Below are 18,079 nucleotides of genomic sequence, written 5' to 3' on the forward strand. Positions count from 1 at the left end.
AACATTAAGTGCTCATCTTAGAAATTCATTATATAAATAAGTGCACAATAGACATGCAACTCAAAGCAACAACACACAAATAAAATATTCTGTATGTGGGGTAATCTATGACTATTCATCATCCCCTGTAGTACAATATGTGGAAAGTCAAGCAACATTTCGGCTATTCCAAAATACATATGAACCATATGTCTGGACAAAAATCAGTTGTGTGTTAACTTTAGAAAATTTAATCCATATGTTAACTGTGACACTGGCAGACCAGGCGCCAGCTCTTGCCAAGACTGCAGGCATTAGCTAAGAACTAACGAACTCATAGCTGGAGACTAGACTAGTTCACCTGTACCTCAGTTTTGCTCAAAATAGGTATTAGTCTTATAAGAATGTATTTAATGTTTAGACTCTGTGAAATGTTTGCAAGTTGCTGCATGCATTAATCTCACTTGTAATGTCGATATTCTATGCTCTAAGAAAATATGTAAATTTTGTCTTATAACTTCATAAATGTTTGCTCTGAACTTGCAAACCCAGGTACAGGAATTGTCATGCCACTTCTCCGCACTTCTCCGCCCCTCCCCACCACCTATTCAGGAGGACCATCAAAATTTAAATGGGGCCATTGTAAGACAAAGCTTTGTTAATTGTCCCATCCACCCATGGTTAAGTAGGTGCAGAAGGCCTGTAGCTTTGAATGCTGGAAAAGGTAAATGAAAAATCTTCACATCAACTCTTTTTTCCCCATCTCTTTGCCAAACTCTCACAGGGCTAGAGAAACCAAACTGAAGCCAGAGACCCTAGTCTACCCAGAAAGACACTGAATTGACCAGCTGTTGTGACCTGCACTGGATGTGCCATGTTTGTCTTTCTTCCACAGGACAGAAGCGACTTTGTCTGTACAAAGTGCAAGCTGGTCTCCATATTGGAAGAGAAGGTTCAAGGTCTGGAGCAACAGGTATCGACCCTGCGTTGCATAAGAGAAACTAAAGATTTCCTGGACTGACGTCAGGATATGCTTCTACGGACATAACGTTCTGAAGATTCAGAGCAGGCTGCACTGCGGGGACAGGACGACGGTGAAGAAATTTGGTAGCACGTGACCTCCAGAAGAAGAAAGGGGAGCGTCCATGTACCAGCAACGCAGACAGGTAAGTAACCGTTTTCATGTTCTCTCCACAGGTACTAATGCGGAGAGTGGACAAGATGATACATTTGAGGGAAGGGAACAGAAGAAGACTTCACCCATTGGAAGGCATGAGATGCACTGTCCTAGGGTTGGGGGTTCTACGACCACCGCTCCCAAGAGAAGGAGGCAGTTGGTGGCGGTCGGGGACTCTCTCCTCAGGGGGACTGAGTCATCTATCTGCCGCCCCGACCAGGAAAACCAAGAAGTCTGCTGCTTGCCAGGAGCTAGGATTCACGATGTGACGGAGAGACTGCCGAGACTCATCAAGCCCTCGGATCGCTACCCCTTCCTGCTTCTCCACGTGGGCACCAATGATACTGCCAAGAATGACCTTGAGCAGATTACTGCAGACTACGTAGCTCTGGGAAGAAGGATAAAGGAGTTCGAGGTGCAAGTGGTGTTCTCGTCCATCCTCCCCGTGGAAGGAAAAGGCCTGGGTAGAGACCGTGGAATCATGGAAGTCAACGAATGGCTACACAGGTGGTGTCGGAGAGAAGGCTTTGGATTCTTTGACCATGGGATGGTGTTCCAAGAAGGAGGAGTGCTAAGCAGAGACAGGCTCCACCTAATGAAGAGAGGGAAGAGCATCTTCGCAAGCAGGCTAGCTAACCTAGTGAGGAGGGCTTTAAACTAGGTTCACCGGGGGAAGGAGACCAAAGCCCTGAGGTAAGTGGGGAAGTGGGATGCCGGAAGGAAGCAGGAGCAGGAGTGCGCGAGAGGGCAGGGCTCTTGCCTCACACTGAGAAAGAGGGATGATCAGCGAGTTCTCAAGTGTCTATACACAAATGCAAGCAGCCTGGGAAACAAGCAGGGAGAACTGGAAGTCCTGGCACAGTCAAGGAATTATGATGTGTTTGGAACAACAGAGACTTGGTGGGATAACTCACATGACTGGAGTACTGTCATGGATGGATATAAACTGCTCAGGAAAGACAGGCAGGGCAGAAAAGGTGGGGAGGGGGGGAGTTGCATTGTATGTAAGGGAGCAGTATGACTGCTCAGAGCTCAAGTATGAAACTGCAGAAAAACTTAAGAGTCTCTGGATTAAGCTTGGAAGTGTGAGCAACAAGGGTGATGTCATGGTGGGAGTCTGCTACAGACCACCGGACCAGGGGGATGAGGTGGACGAGGCTTTCTTCCGGCAACTCATGGAAGTTACTAGATTGCAGGCCCTGGTTCTCATAGGAGACTTCAATCACCCTGATATCTGCTGGGAGAGCAATACAGCGGTGCACAGACAATCCAGGAAGTTTTTGGAAAGTGTAGGGGACAATTTCCTGGTGCAAGTGCTGAAAGAACCAACTGGGGCAGAGCTCCTCTTGACCTGCTGCTCACAAACCAGGAAGAATTAGTAGGGAAAGCAAAAGTGGATGGTCGAGTTCAGGATCCTGACACAGAGAAGAAAGGAGAGCAGCAGAATACGGACCCTGGACTCCAGAAAAGCAGACTTTGACTCCCTCAGGGAACTGATGGGCAGGATCCCCTGGGAGAACAACATGAGGGGGAAAGGAGTCCAGGGGAGCTGGCTGTATTTTAAAGAATCCTTATTGAGGTTACAGGGACAAACCATCCTGATGTGTAGAAAGAATAATAAATATGGCAGGCGACCAGCTTGGCTTAACAGTGAAATCCTTGCTGATCTTAAACACAAAAAAGAAGCTTACAAGAAGAAGTGGAAGATTGGACAAATGACCAGGGAAGAGTATAAAAATATTGCTCAGGCATGCAGGAGTGAAATCAGGAAGGCCAAATCACACCTGGAGTTGCAGCTAGCAAGCGATGTTAAGAGTAACAAGAAGGGTTTCTTCAGGTATGTTGGCAACAAGAAGACAGTCAAGGAAAGTGTGGGCCCCTTACTGAATGAGGGAGACAACCTAGTGACAGAGGATGTGGAAAAAGCTGATGTACTCAATGCTTTTCTTGCCTGTGTCTTCATGAACAAGGTCAGCTCCCAGACTACTGCACTGGGCAGCACAGCATGGGGAGGAGGTGACCGCCCTCTGTGGAGAAAGAAGTGGTTCGGGACTATTTAGAAAAGCTGGATGAGCACAAATCCATGGGGCCAGATGCGATGCATCCGAAAGTGCTAAAGGAGTTGGCGGATGTGATTGCAGAGCCATTGGCCATTATCTTTGAAAACTCATGGCAATCGGGGGAAGTCCCGGATGACTGGAAAAAGTCTAATGTAGTGCCCATCTTTAAAAAAGGGAAGGAGGAGGATCCTGGGAACTACAGGCCAGTCAGCCTCACCTCAGTCCCTGGAAAAATCATGGAGCAGGTCCTCAAGGAATCAATTCTGAAGCACTTAGAGGATAGGAAAGTGATCTGAAACAGTCAGCATGGATTCACCAAGGGCAAGTCATGCCTGACTAATCTAACTGCCTTCTATGACAAGATAACTGGCTCTTTGGATGAGGGGAAAGCAGTAGACGTGTTGTTCCTTGACTTTAGCAAAGCTTTTGACACTGTCTCTCATAGTATTCTTGCCAGCAAGTTAAAGAACTATGGGCTGGATGAATGGACTATAAGGTAGATAGAAAGTTGGCTAGATTCTCGGGCTCAACGGGTAGTGATCAATGGCTCCATGTCTAGTTGGCAGCCGGTATGAAGTGGAGTGCCCCAAGGGTCAGTCCTCAGGCCGATTTTGTTCAATATCTTCATAAATGATATGGAGCATGGTGTGGATTGCACCCTCAGCAAGTTTGCAGATGACACTAAACTGGGAGGAGAGGTAGATATGCTGGAGGGTAGGGATAGGATGCAGAGGGACCTAGACAAATTAGAGGATTGGGCCAAAAGAAATCTGATGAGGTTCAACAAGGACAAGTGCAGAGTCCTGCACTTAGGACAGAAGAATCCCATGCACTGCTACAGACTAGGGACCAAGCAGCTAGGCAGCAGTTCCACAGAAAAGGACCTAGGGGTTACAGTGGACGAGAAGCTGGATATGAGTCAACAGTGTGCCCTCGTTGCCAAGAAGGCCAATGGCATTTTGGGATGTATAAGTAGGGGCATAGCGAGCAGATCGAGGGACGTGATCGTTCCCCTCTATTCAACATTGGTGAGGCCTCATCTGGAGAACTGTGTCCAGTTTTGCGCCCCACACTACAAGAAGGATGTGGAAAAATTGGAAAACGTCCAGCGGAGGGCAACAAAAATGATTATGGGACTGGAACACATGAATTATGAGGAGAGGCTGAGGGAATTGGGATTATTTAGTCTACGGAAGAGAAGAATGAGGGGGGATTTGATAGCTGCTTTCAACTACCTGAAAGGGGGTTCCAAAGAGGATGGCTCTAGACTGTTCTCAGTGGTAGCAGATGACTGAACAAGGAGTAACGGTCTCAAGTTGCAGTGGGGGAGGTTTAGATTGGATATTAGGAAAAACTTTTTCACTAGGAGGGTGGTGAAACACTGGAATGCGTTAACTAGGGAGGTGGTGGAATCTCCTTCCTTAGAAGTTTTTACGGTCAAGCTTGAAAAAGCCCTGGCTGGGATGATTTAGTTGGGGATTGGTCCTGCTTTGAGTAGGGGGTTGGACTAGATGACATCCTGAGGTCCCTTCCAACCCTGATATTCTATGATTCACAGATCTCTACAACTCTGTCACTCTTTGGATTTAGATCGTAACTCATTTGTTTATATATATTTGCTTGCTTTAACCTGTAAATAATTCTCTTATTTGTTTTTCCTAATTAATAAACCTTTAAATAGTATCAATTGATCTGGGGTAAGCGACTGGTCTCTTGGGACTGGGAGCAACCTGAATATGATGTGATTTTTGATGTAAGTGGCCATTTATCACTAAATCCAGTCTACGTGGATGGCAAAATAGACTGGAAAGTCTAAGGGGATTGTCCGTGACTCCATGGTGAGACTGTTACAGTGATCCAGGAGTTCACATTTGTTACTGTGTTGGTAAAATCTAATTATAGAACATACCACCAGTTTGGGGTATCTGCCCTGTTTTTTTGACAGTCTGCCCTGAGGTAGGCACTAACAGTCGTTAGCCACTCCAGACACTTTTTTTTTTAAACACAAGAACATTTAGTCATTGAAACTGTTACACTTACCTAACAACAATTCCCCAGCTGTCTCTCTAGAAGGTGCTACATTGATGCATCTTCGATTCACTCTGCATATATACAAATAGAAACACTTACTACAAGTCATAAAATTCAGTAGATATCTAAAATTAACAGCCTCAAATACTATACACTATAACCAAGTAGACTTTTCCTTTCTGTGACCCCAAGTGTTCAAATCCCAAAGGAATGTGTAAAACTAGCTCTCACCTCTTTAAGAGTTGTGAGCACCTGAATAAAACAGTGACAACGTTCAAACTTTGAGAGAAATACCAAGCTCAAATTTTATAATATATATTCACTTGTACAAATTTAGGATCTGGTGCTTTCCACATGCCCCAGCTATTTTTTATGTTAAGCTAATTTGGTACTTGTGAAAGGTGCTGGATTGACAGCACTGCAAAGTTAAAATCTAGTTATCCATTGAATATGTATAGTATAGGCCGTGAAAGTGCATATTTACTCAGTCAACGAAGGGATGAGAATATAATTCAGTCTCCACAACCATTCACTTCTGGGCCTCTGCTGAAAGCACCAACAAGTTTCAATTGCAATGCTGACATTTGGAAATGAACCACAGCAAAGTCATTGATCATAGGCCCAATACCTGCCAGATGGTAATGACTTTCTACTGATTGTTAGGCTTTAAAATCAGCAGCCTAGAAGTGAAAAGCTCTGTAAACCCACTACAATCTCTCAAGTCACCCACTCTACTATATTTGCTGTTTTTAATTTATGACAAGCAAGTGAAGCAGGTGCAAGTTAAGTCTTCTTAAAGAAGAATATTTCCTTGTTGGAAAACATTGTATGATCTTATCCCTATTGTTCATCTCACGGTTGCCCCTCATGAACAAAGGCAAAAAATAAAAGTTTCCTTTGAGTAAGATTTTTTTCCTAATTCAAAGCTTACCTTATATTCTCACTTGCTGCTTTGTCTTTTACAGTGGAAGAGTGAGAGGAATGTGTTTTGTCTTCAAAGAGGTAAGACAAAGGGTGTTTGATCACTTCTATTGAAAAGAAAAATGTAAAAGAAAAATTGATTAAAATATTAACACTCTAGCTTTTGTGAAAATTTAGTTATAATCTTAAAAGTATTACCTTCCTGTTTCTGCCTATCTCTGAGCAGGTACTTATTTGGTATAGTTAAATAGCACCTCTGCAAACGGCGCCTCTCTCGGTTTGGGCCTTCTGTTGGATCTAGTTGCCAAGACGTTGGGTAGTAGACAGGATCATACCAGAGTGCTCTGAAAATGAAAATATTTTAGCATTTTAGAACAACATGACAACATATATATCTCATTTATTCTAATTAATTTTTTAAAAATTGGTGAACACATAACCATTACAAACAGGCATGAATTTCACAGTGAAACACTGTCCAAGTCATGTTGCTATAAAACAGAGGACTGGATCCTGCAGCCCCTTAGTCTCATGAGCTGTTCCATGGATTTTAATAGAACTACTCATGAGTAAGTACTGCTGGATTGGTCAGCAAACTGCTTGAAAGTTATCAAGGGAATAAGTAACAGTACTGTTGCATAATGTGGTGCTTAGTAAATTAAATTGCTACACTCAGATCTAATATAGCTTGTCATCATAATGGACACACTGAAGTTTGAGACCACACATTGTCGGGGGGGGCAGGGAGGGAGGAGGAATAGCTCAGTGGTTTGAGCTTTGGCCTGCTAAACCCAGGGTTGAGAGTTCAATCCTTGGGGTGGCCCCATTTAGGGATCTGGGGCAAAAATTGGGGATTGGTCCTGCTTTGAGCAGGGGGTTGGACTAGATGACATCCTGAGGTCCCTTCCAACCTTGATATTCTATGACCCTTTCCTTTTTAAAAGGTCTTGTACGCTTTTGTTTCCGCAGTAACAAGATACAGCATTTTTGTTGCCAGTCAAGATTTCTTGATTTGGCTTAATGCATTTGCAACAACACTGGCTGGAAGATACAGTTTATGCAAAACACTCAAACAAGATCTTTGTATTAGTCCTTCACTTTTGCTGCTGTACCTTTCTAACGTAGTATAATTTTATGTTGTTCCTTGCCCTTCGCCCACTAGGTACACTGATTATACTTGATAAAGGGCCAATCTATAGATATTTCAAGATCTAAAAATGCTTTCGATTGTCCACTTACATACAGGAAAATATACTTAGTAGGGCTGTCGCTTAATCGCAGTTAACTCACGTGACTAACAAAAAAATTAATCGTGATTAATCACTGTTTTAATTGCACTGTTAAACAATAGAATACTAATTAAAATTTAGCAAATATTTTGGATTTTTTTCTACATTTTCAAATATATTGATTTCAACACCATCACAAAATACAAGTGTACAGTACTCACTTCATATTATTTTTATTACAAATATTTGCACTGTAAAAAGGCAAACAAAAGAAATAGTATTTTTCAATTCACCTCAGACAAGTACCATAGTGCAATCTCTTTACCGTGAAAGCACAACTTACAAATGTAGGATTTTTTTTGTTACATAACTGCACTCAAAAACAAAACAATGTAAAACTTTAGAACCTGCAAGTCCACTCGGTCCTACTTCTTCAGCCTATCGCTAAGAGAAACAAGTTTGTTTACATTTATAGGAGATAATGCTGCCCACTTCTTATTTAAGTTACCTGAACGTGAGAACAGGTGTTTGCATGGCATTGTTGTAGCCAGCATTGCGAGGTATTTACATGCCAGATATGCTAAACACGTATGCCCCTTCATGCTTTGGCCACCATTCCAGAGGACATCTTCCATTATGACGACGCTCATTAAAAAAAACTGCATTAATTAAATTTGTGACTGAACTCCTTGGGGGAGAATAGTAGGTCTCCTGCTCTATGGTTTTACTCTCATACTGCCATATATTTCATGTTATAGCAGTCTCAGATGATGACCAAGGACATGTTCGTTTTAAGAACACTTTCACAGCAGATTTGACAAATTGCAAAGATGGTACCAATGTGAGATTTCTAAAGATAGCTACAGCACTCGACCCAAGATTTAAGAATCTGAAGTGCTTTCCAAAATCTGATTGGGACGGGGTCTGGAGCATGGTTTCAGAAGTCTTAAGAGAGCAACACTCCAATGCAGAAACTATAGAACCCAAACCACCAAAAAAGAAAATCAACCTTCTGCTGGTGGCATCAGACTCAGATGATGAAAATTAACATGCATTGGTCTGCACTGCTTTGGATCGTTATCGAGCAGAACCCATCATCAGCACGGACACATGTCCTCTGGAATGGTGGCTGAAGCATGAAGGGATACATGAATCTTTTGTGCACCTGGCACGTAAATATCTTGCAATGCTGGCTACAACAGTGCCATGCGAACACCTATTTTCACTTTCAAGTGACAATGTAAGTAAGAAGTGGACAGCATTCTCTACTGCAAATGTGAACAAACTTGTTTCTCTGCGCGATTGGCTGAACAAGAAGTAGGACTGAATGGACTTGTAGGCTCTAAAGTTTTACATTGTTTTGTTTTTGAGTGCGGTTATTTTTTGTACATAATTCAACTTTCATGATAAACAGATTGCACTACAGTACTTGTATTAAGTGAATTGAAAAATACTCTTATTTTTACAGTGCAAATATTTATAATAAAAACATAAAATGAGCACTGTATACTCTGTATCCAGTGTTGTAATTGAAAATCAATAGATTTGAAAAAGTGGAAAACATCCAAAAATATTTATATAAATAGTATTCTATTACTGTTTAACAGTGTGATTAACTGCAATTAATTTTTTTAGTGGCCTGACAGTCCTAACATTTAGCATTTCATAAGAGCTTAGAAGCTGCAGCATTAGCAAGTCACATTCATCTAATTTTGTTTTAAAATCACACATACATTTCAATTGCTTATAATATTAAAATCACAAGTGTACAGAATGGCCACATTTAAGTCCAGTAATACAGATCTAAAATGGCCACCACTTACCTATCATGTGTAAGTTGCTGAACAAGTTCCTGCCAATGCCTGCTAGCACTTAAATCTGTTTTATACATTCCTCTAATGTGCTGAATCACCTTCTTTCTTTCCATTCCCTGCGAAAAAGAGACTGCCTGGGTGATGTCTGCAGCAATTTTGGAAATATCTTTTGACTTTGCATCCAGACGCTGAGAGAGACTGAGAAAAAAGTAATATGAACCAAATTACAAAATGCCTAATGAATATTTAGTACTGAGTGAAGACAATGTACTGAATGCCTTAGAAGAGGGGTTCTCAAACTTCATTGCACTGCGACCCTCTTCTGACAACAGGGCGGGGGGTGGGGGAGGGAAGGGGGAGGAGGAGGAGACAGAGAGGGAAACCAAGCCTGAGCGCACCCAAGCCCCGCTGCCTCTGGTGGGGGGAGCCAAAGCCAAAGGCTTCAGGTTTGGCCCCAGCAAGTCTAATGTCAGCCCTGGCAACCCCATTAAAACAGGGCCCGGCCCCCAGTTTGAGAACCGCTGCCTTAGAATCATAGGACCGGAAGGGACCTCAAGAGGTCATCTAGTCCAGTCCCCTACACTATGGCAGGATTAAGTATTATCTAGGCCATCACTGACAGGCCTTTGTCTAATATGCTCTTAAAAATCTTCAATGATGGAGATTCCACAACCTTCCTAGACAATTTATTCCAGTGCTTAACCACCCTGACAGCTAGGAAGTTTTTCCTAATGTCCAACCGAAACCTCCCTTGCTGCAATTTAAGCCCATTGAAGAGTTTAATCAGTTAACTAGTTACTGTCCACAGACCCTTGATGTGGTAGGCTCACTGACAGTTTGATACATAATTTGCATTCTGGAGGGCATAAATATAAGTCGTGTACCCCTCTGATTTCTTAGCAATGACTAAATATTACCATCAAAACTCAAGCCAGCAATAAGCAAAAACAATTCTTGTGGAATGTATATTAACTAAATTGTATGATTGAAGTTTAAATTAATCTTCTGTACAGCAATGAACTTGAGTGAAATGTTGACTTTGAGAGACTAAACTGAGTGGCAAAATCTTGAGTTATTTTCTCAGAGTGAGACTTAACCCTGCTCTGGCTTCTTTATGCTGTGCAAAGAGAACAGACTGACAAAAATGGGCCCTAAAATACTTGGATCTGGCCAGGGAAGAATTCCCACAGTGCAGGAAACTGGACCCTCTTGCAAGCCCTGGTGTAGGGGGCATGCCAGGTATCTGGCTGCAGCAAAGCCACAGCATGTACTGTTGTGGGGATTATGGACATTGCAGCTGCCCATAGGCAGGGACAGGCTGCCATAACTTTGTAACAGGGCTGTCTAAGTTAACTTCTTACTTGAAAGAGGACAAACAATGAAGTTACTCAGAAAAAAAAAAATCATCATAATGATCAGGAGCTACCACCGTTAGGGAGTAATTACTGCTAATCACCTGAGAGGTAAGCAAAGTAGCCTAAATACCACCTCCTAGGGGACACTACAGATAGTTGTTTTGACCAGGTTCAATAGGACCAGAAACCCGAAAACTGTATAAAGAATTAGCCTGATCGGACTCAGAAAGAGACTCATTCTGGAACAAAGACCTGAAATTGCATACAGACCTACCAGGATACCATGCAGATGATTGGTAATACCTGGTAAATTTGGCACACATGTAGACTGTATATTGTTTTAGGATATGTTATCTCGAATGCTTTCATCCTAAATAAACGTACCGTGCTTTGTGAAAGTTGGCAGGTCACTGGTAAACCTGTTATAGCCACTGGGAGATAACAGGACCATAAGCCTAAAGTAACCTCAGACTTGCTAAGGTGATCCCAATGAATTGCAAAGGGATAGCAGCCCTGAAAATCTAGTCTGGAGGGAGAGGAGGGAGTTGGCTAGAGGCCTGAGACTCAAGAGGGTGCCTCTGAGGATGCCACAAAAGGAGCAGAGGTGCAGTTAATCCTGGAACTGTGACAAGAAGGTCGTCTTTTCCAGAAGCACCAGAATATTCAGAGGCAGTGCTGAGAAAGATGTCCCTTCATCATCATACGCTAAGCCTTCTTCCCAACAATACTTCAAAAAGTGAAAAGGAGCTAGGTAATGAGAGTTAGAAAGGTTTTGAGCAGATTGAAGTCTGAACACAACTTAGTGACAACCTACATGGGGCATGCATTTTTGATGATTAATGGGCAGTTTCCACAGCTTCTACTGTTTGTATGTGTTCTGAACCTTTAGGTTTATTACGTCAGATTAAATCTGTATGGTATCCTTAGCCTCAAGAAATATGAAACAGGATTTGAACAAAAGCAAGGCATAAGAGGCAGGGGGAGTGTAAACAACCTTTATATGCTTCACATTTAATTTAGCAAGTAGAGCAACATTCAGCTTGGGGTTTGATTTGAAACAGTGGTGTTTTAGACATCTTTGAGTCTTTCAATGGATTATCTCAACCCCCACAAAAAATGTTTACTTCAAAAGAATGGCTTGAAGCATCATTCAGTGACAGATCATTGGAATCCTTTCACAGAGAATTTAAAAAGAGTCTAGCTCTTAAGTACATGATCACTTAACCCTGAAGGCTTTCATGAGCTTACATGGAAGTTTATGAATACTGTAGACTCAGGGGTGTCTAAGAAAGATGCTAATCCCACAACATGATTTCAAAGTTCAAGGCAACATCCTCATGAAGATTCCACACTTAGTATGGGTAGATTGAGCTTCAAGAAAAAAATCAAAAGGGTGACCAAAAGCACTTGGAGTGGCAAACTGCAGGATCATGAACTGAGACCTATCCTTAAGTATTTATCTCTGGAGAAACAGCTATATACGGTATTTTGAAAATTACTCTGCACTTTATACCTTCCTTGTTATATATGTCACTCGGCTATTCTATCTCTTGCCTATATTCTACATGCTAGGTGATTTTTGTGTGAAAGACACTTTTATAAATGTAAAGTCTCTGAATTATAAGTGATCTGAAGTCTAAAAAAGGAGTTTTTAAATGGATGTTATATTTACCTATTACAATATATAAACTAATGCCTCCATTACCAGGGAATAGAAAAAAGGGCCCAATATGTTTATTCCATGTATCATTTCTTCAATTTTATGATTTTGTTCCACTGTGTAATTAGTGCATATTTTCCCTTTCCATCCAGGACCCCATAAAGTTATTTAACATACTGTTTCAGAGACAAGGCTGATTATTAATTATTATTATTATTATACGTAAGTCAGCTAACAAAGTGTCTGGGCTGTCTCTCTACATCTCTGCATTTCAGAGTAGCAGCCGTGTTAGTCTGTATCCGCAAAAAGAAAAGGAGGACTTGTGGCACCTTGGAGACTAACAAATTTATTTGAGTACAAGCTTAGTTTCTAAGGTGCCACAAGTCCTCCTTTTCTTTTTGCGGATACCACATTGATATACTTTATTCTGGATGATGTAGTCTATAAAGAGATAAAGCTCTTCGGTTTGGCCAAACACCAGTGTGGAGATCCACATGTGTATTTTCAAAGGGAAAGAAAAAGTGAAAGAGATAGCAACTAAACTACATTATGAAGAATAGTGGAAAGATCTGAATAATCCATCACAAACTATTTAAGATTAAACTGCATCAAGAAACAAGAGTCTGCAAAGCTCAAAAATGCAAATGTTAAGGCAAATATATGGAGGTTACTTACTGTAGCTAGAAGTTCTTCAAGAGGTGTGATCCCTATCTATATTCCACACATTTGGCACGCATACGCACCATACGCCTGAGTCTGGAGACTTTAACAAGCAGTGGCCATTGGCCCACACATGCGTAACAGATCTCCTCATGCTCCCAAGTGAGAGAGATAAGAAGTGCAAATTGACATCCTCTCAGTTCCTCCTCTTATTGCAAATCTAATCAGATCCACAGCAGAGGGGATGGAGGTTGGGCAGTGGAATATACGTAGGGACCACACCATCTCAAAGAGCCTCCAATTACAGTAAGTAACCTCCACTTCAAGTGTTGGTTCCTATGTATATTCCACAAATGGGAGATTGACAAACAAGTATCAGAGTGGTGCTGGGTGTGAGGAAGTTGGCCAACGAAGATGTCTGTAGCACTGCAGATCCACTGCTGCACCTGCAGCAGAGGCTTGGACTAGTGCCTAAATATCTAGCAAACGTGTATGGAGCTCAAGGTAGGTGCTTCTGCATATGTCCTTCATTGGTACCTCCTGTGGTGGCCTGAGCTCTGATGGAGTGGGTCGTTATACTGCCCGGAGGTGGAACACAAGCTAGTCTGTAGCATTTGATCATGCAGCCAGAAACCCTCTGAAAAATCTGAGAAGATATAGCCTGACCATGGGCTCTCCATGTTATCACAATGAAGAGTCTTGGAGACTTTCTGATAAACTCTGTTCTTTGCAGGTAAATGGCCAGTGCATGCCTTATGTCGAGGAACTGAAGGCTCTTCTCTTCAGGAGAAGCATGGGGTTTCGGAAAAAGGATAGGTAAGTGAATATACTGCTTATGGTAGAATTTGGAGACTATCTTGGGTAAAAATTTAGGGTGAAGGCAGAGGAAATACCTTGTGAAATACCCTAAGAGGGGGTCATGTCCACCATGAGGGCTGCTAGTGTGCTAATCCTCCTGGCTGAAGCAATAGCCACTAGAAACACCCCCTATATGGATAGTGACAGGTTCCACATCCCACCTAAGGGTTCATATGGAGGTCTAGTAAGCTTTGACAGCACAAGGTTCAGATCCTACAGTAATGTTGGTTTAGTGACTGGAGGAAAGGCCTTGATGAGGCCTTCATGAACCATATCAGAGGTGGGAGGGTAAAGAAAGCGCCCATCTTCTGGGTGGAGAAAAGCACTAATGGCTGGCAGGTGAACTTTTAATGAGCTGATTGCCAGAGCAGACGTCTAGGTAAAACCAGGTAATCTAGAATGATCGGGATGCCATTTTCATCACCAACTTGCCCTCCCCTAGAAAAGAGAGGGAGGAACTGGGCTCTATCCTCAGAGGAAAGTTTGTTCTGAAAGGCCACCAGCCTAGAGTAGTTACTAAAGTCATACTTAACTAGCAGGACCTAGTAATTGGCAATGCAATTGCAGACTCACAGATGAGAAGACCTTTCTCCCCAAGAGGTCCAATCTGATGGGGTGGTCCTTAGGTACTGAGACCTATTATGTTCCATCACAGCCTGTACGACCAGGGAGTTGGGACCAGAGTGGGAAAACAGGAATTTAGCTCTCTTTACATAACTAAATAGCACTTCTCAGCCCTTTTAGGTGTCCCTTACTCTCATGGGAAGCCCTAGAGGAAGAATCTTTGGACTTAGACACCAAGGGCTCCTAAGCATGTGCTCGGAGGGGCGCTACTCATTTGGTGAGCCATATATATATATATATGGAGTGGGCGGTCTTTCTGTCCCAGATTGGAGAGGGGCTTCATAGTCTTGTCCATTAAGTATTTTGTACGGTTAAGCTCACGAACTTGGGGAATTCTCTGTGGAAACAAGCAAACCAAAAATCTGGTTTGGGGAACTGAATAAGCTAAAGAATAACTATTTACAATCTTAGTTACAGGGTTTTCTGAAAGGCTGAAGCAAAAGACGACACTGAATTCTGATTCAGACCATACGGCAGTAAGAAGGAACTGAGAGGGTGTTGACTCGCAGTGCTTCTTATAACCTTGCTTGGGAGCACAAGGAGATGTGCAGGCCAATGGACACTACTACTTAAAATCTCCGGACTCAGGTGCATGCGTACCCCACATGTGGAATTTACACAGGAACCAGCATTTGAAGAAGTGGAGTTTTGTGTTCTAACCAGCTGGTTGCAATGACATGTGCCACACATTTAATTGCATGGTTCACATGCAACGGGAGAAACATCCTGATGGATATAATCGTTAGCCTTCCATTGGAAAGAATTATTTTTTTAAAAAAGATATATGGCAAATAAAAGATTAAATGTTCTGAAATTTAAATAATGTTGTTGGTTATTAGTGAAAGCAATCAGAGAACGTCACTTACAGCATAAAAAATGTTGAAACAGGCATGGATATTGATTTTAAAAGATTTTTCATAAAAAAGTACATGGCATTTAGCAATGAGATTGCTAAATATTCTTCCATAGACCTTTTACTTACTTTTGCTGATTATTAATCATAGTCTTCTGCCAAGCAGCTTTGTTCACACATTCCTCTGCCTCATACTTCTTTTGATCATGAAATTTAAAAAAAAAAAAGTCATTCCACTTTAACTAAGCAAGTTAAAATTTGCGCTTTGTTTTTCATCTGCAAGTTCCACATCAGGAACCATTTATAAAGTTACAACTGAGACACAAATCAATGCTCCCAAAGACATCAACAGAATCCAAGTCTGCTCACTCAGTGAAGTCATCTCTTCTCACTTAAAGGATCTTATAGCATCAGACACTATCATTTCAACAAGGAAAGGAGTTTACTGTCAAAAACATAAATGACTTGCAAAGATTTGTATCAACTGGTTCCATTCTTCTAAGCAGCAGAAGTTGTTTTTAATTCACATATGGCCTATTCCCAACTCAGATCATCATATTGTCTAAGTAATATATTTGGACATATAGTGTACATTCATAGCAACTATTCAAAAGCTTGTGTGTTAGAGACAGGAGGGACCTAATGTACTCCAGTCATTATGTAAACGTATTCAAGAGGAACCTGACCCATCCTGAAGTCAATAGCGAAATTAACAAGGACTCCAGTGAGAATAGGATTTCGTCTCTCTTTTTTTTTTTTAAAACAATATAAAGAGTAATATATCCAAATGTTCTACTTTGCCACAATGCAGCTGGGGCTAGATTCACAAAGAAACATAAGTGTGGCAACACAAAGTCCCCATGCCTTACTTTTAAATGCCTAGAAAAATCACTGAAATTCACAAAGCCTGAGTTTGGTGCCTAGACTCCCTACATAATGAATTGCGGGAAACGGTGTCTCAGAATGGGAATCACGGAAGAGCCAGCATATGAGGCAGCTCCCCTAAGCTAGCCAATGGCAGACGCTGAGGGGTGGGATGTGCGCTAAGCCTCAGCCCCATCAGGGCGTTTGGCATTTAAGGCCTGACTGGAAAGGTGGTGCCTCTCTGTGCTTGGGATTCTCAGATGCAAATCCTCTCTTGGGGTTAGGCACCTATACCATTTTTACAAGAAGCTGGGGAGCGGGGGGGAGGAGTGTGGGGGAATGTGGTGGGATGGGGAAGGACTGCCCTCGTACCTTTTAGCCCAGTGGTTAGAGTACTTACCTGGGATATGGGAGAACCCTGGTTCAATTCTTCCCTTCTGCTTCAGGGGAGAAGGTATTTGAACAGGGACTGCCACCTCTCAGGTCATTGCCCTAACCACTGAGCTATGGGATATTCTGATGTGGGGCTCCCTCCTCTCTCCTGTTGAAGCTGTTCCACTGTGGATAAATATTTTTAAAACATCTCTGTGCTAGAGAGAGCGAGGAAGCATGAGACTAACTCTGTAGCTGGGCGTTAGAGCACACCCCAGGAAGATGGGTCACCCAGGATCCAGTCCCCCTGCTCCAGTGATTTTTAAAAAATTATTTTGGGATTTAAAGTGGCAGTCAGGCACCTAAGTCTTCTTGTGAATCGAGCCACTTGTCCTTAATGATATTTCTGAAAAGAAAGCTATTACAATAGAGCTAACAATCATTTGTTCAAACTGAAAAGGATAGTTAATTTTGTTTAAACATATTTATATTAAAGAGAAATGTAGTTATGAATAGTCTTTTCTGACAAGGAACATGCTGATTTGTTCACTACATTTTCCTTTTAGTTATCATAGTTTGTTGATTTTTCAGAAAAATTTAAGATAGCCTCTGGTATAATCAATCACTTGGATGGTTGGAAACCCAGTTCAGTGTCTCTAGATTCCATATTTAATCATTTTGTTACTTGATTTTTCATGATCTTGCTTATTTGACTAGAAAGGATGGTAACTGATTATTTTTGAACGAGATTACATTAAATAGAAACTGATTACTGAATTTTTTGCAGAAAATGTTACAGAAAATGTTGCTTATAATCATAACCACCTATTGACCTGTTAGACACTTAAAACACCTATTTATATTGATTGATAAATAATCTGAATATAAAAGTAGAGTTGGGAATTTGACCAATAAAATTGGTCAAATTGACCTGTCAAACATAGGTCAAATGTTATCAAATAATGTCAAAAAGGTCAAATATTTCAAAGCACTCATTTAGCAGAGCAGTAACATAAAAAGAGTAAGTTTATGGTCTAAGATTTAGACTTAGACATTTATGCCTAATTACCAAAAAACCCAGTTACTTAACTGAGTTATTTTAACTCAAAATTGCAAAGCATTAGGTTCTGAAAAATGAAAGAATAATTATAATTTTTTTAGCAATGTTAGGTGAACATCTAAATGTGACATTATTCAAGACTGAACAGTTACAAAAAGAAAAAAGGAAACTCATCTTCTCTCTCTGTGGAGGAGGAGGTTTAAACACTGAACCCTCCTCTCTCCCCCACACTCCCTTTGAGTTAGTTTCTGTATGTTTGTCTAGTGAGTTTAGATTGTAAACTATTTGAGGCAAGGATCGTGTCTTTTAACTTGTTTAATATGCTTTGTAAATCATCATTTATACTGATGGCCTGGTATACACATACATGTACTAGAAGGTTCCAGTCAATCAAGATGCTCAGCTTTCAATTATCTTACCTTTTCCCCAACAGGTTACATTAGCATGTAGTAAAGTGAGTGATCAAGGTATCCGAATAAGCTTGCTAACAGATGGCACCATGATGCAGTCAAAAAGGTAAGCTTGCCAAGCCTAATAGAAACTGTGATCATCTTTGGGAAGT

General features: G+C 41.4%; 1 protein-coding gene across 9 annotated transcripts in view; it reads right to left on the minus strand.

The window, feature by feature from the left end:
- The window catches only part of LYST (lysosomal trafficking regulator), a 173,521-nt gene that overhangs the window by 36,741 nt on the left and 118,701 nt on the right, over positions 1-18,079 (minus strand). For all 9 annotated transcript variants that reach the window (XM_073338158.2, XM_073338159.2, XM_073338161.2 and 6 more), the window contains 5 exons: positions 15,351-15,418; positions 9,221-9,409; positions 6,367-6,512; positions 6,179-6,275; positions 5,257-5,318 (listed from right to left, as the gene is read on the minus strand). In XM_073338158.2, the coding sequence (XP_073194259.2) occupies positions 5,257-5,318; positions 6,179-6,275; positions 6,367-6,512; positions 9,221-9,409; positions 15,351-15,418 (562 nt within the window). The remainder of the gene's footprint in view (positions 1-5,256; positions 5,319-6,178; positions 6,276-6,366; positions 6,513-9,220; positions 9,410-15,350; positions 15,419-18,079) is intronic.

Source organism: Lepidochelys kempii, chromosome 3 (assembly GCF_965140285.1).
Source record: "Lepidochelys kempii isolate rLepKem1 chromosome 3, rLepKem1.hap1, whole genome shotgun sequence".
In the NCBI taxonomy this organism is placed as follows: domain Eukaryota; kingdom Metazoa; phylum Chordata; order Testudines; family Cheloniidae; genus Lepidochelys; species Lepidochelys kempii.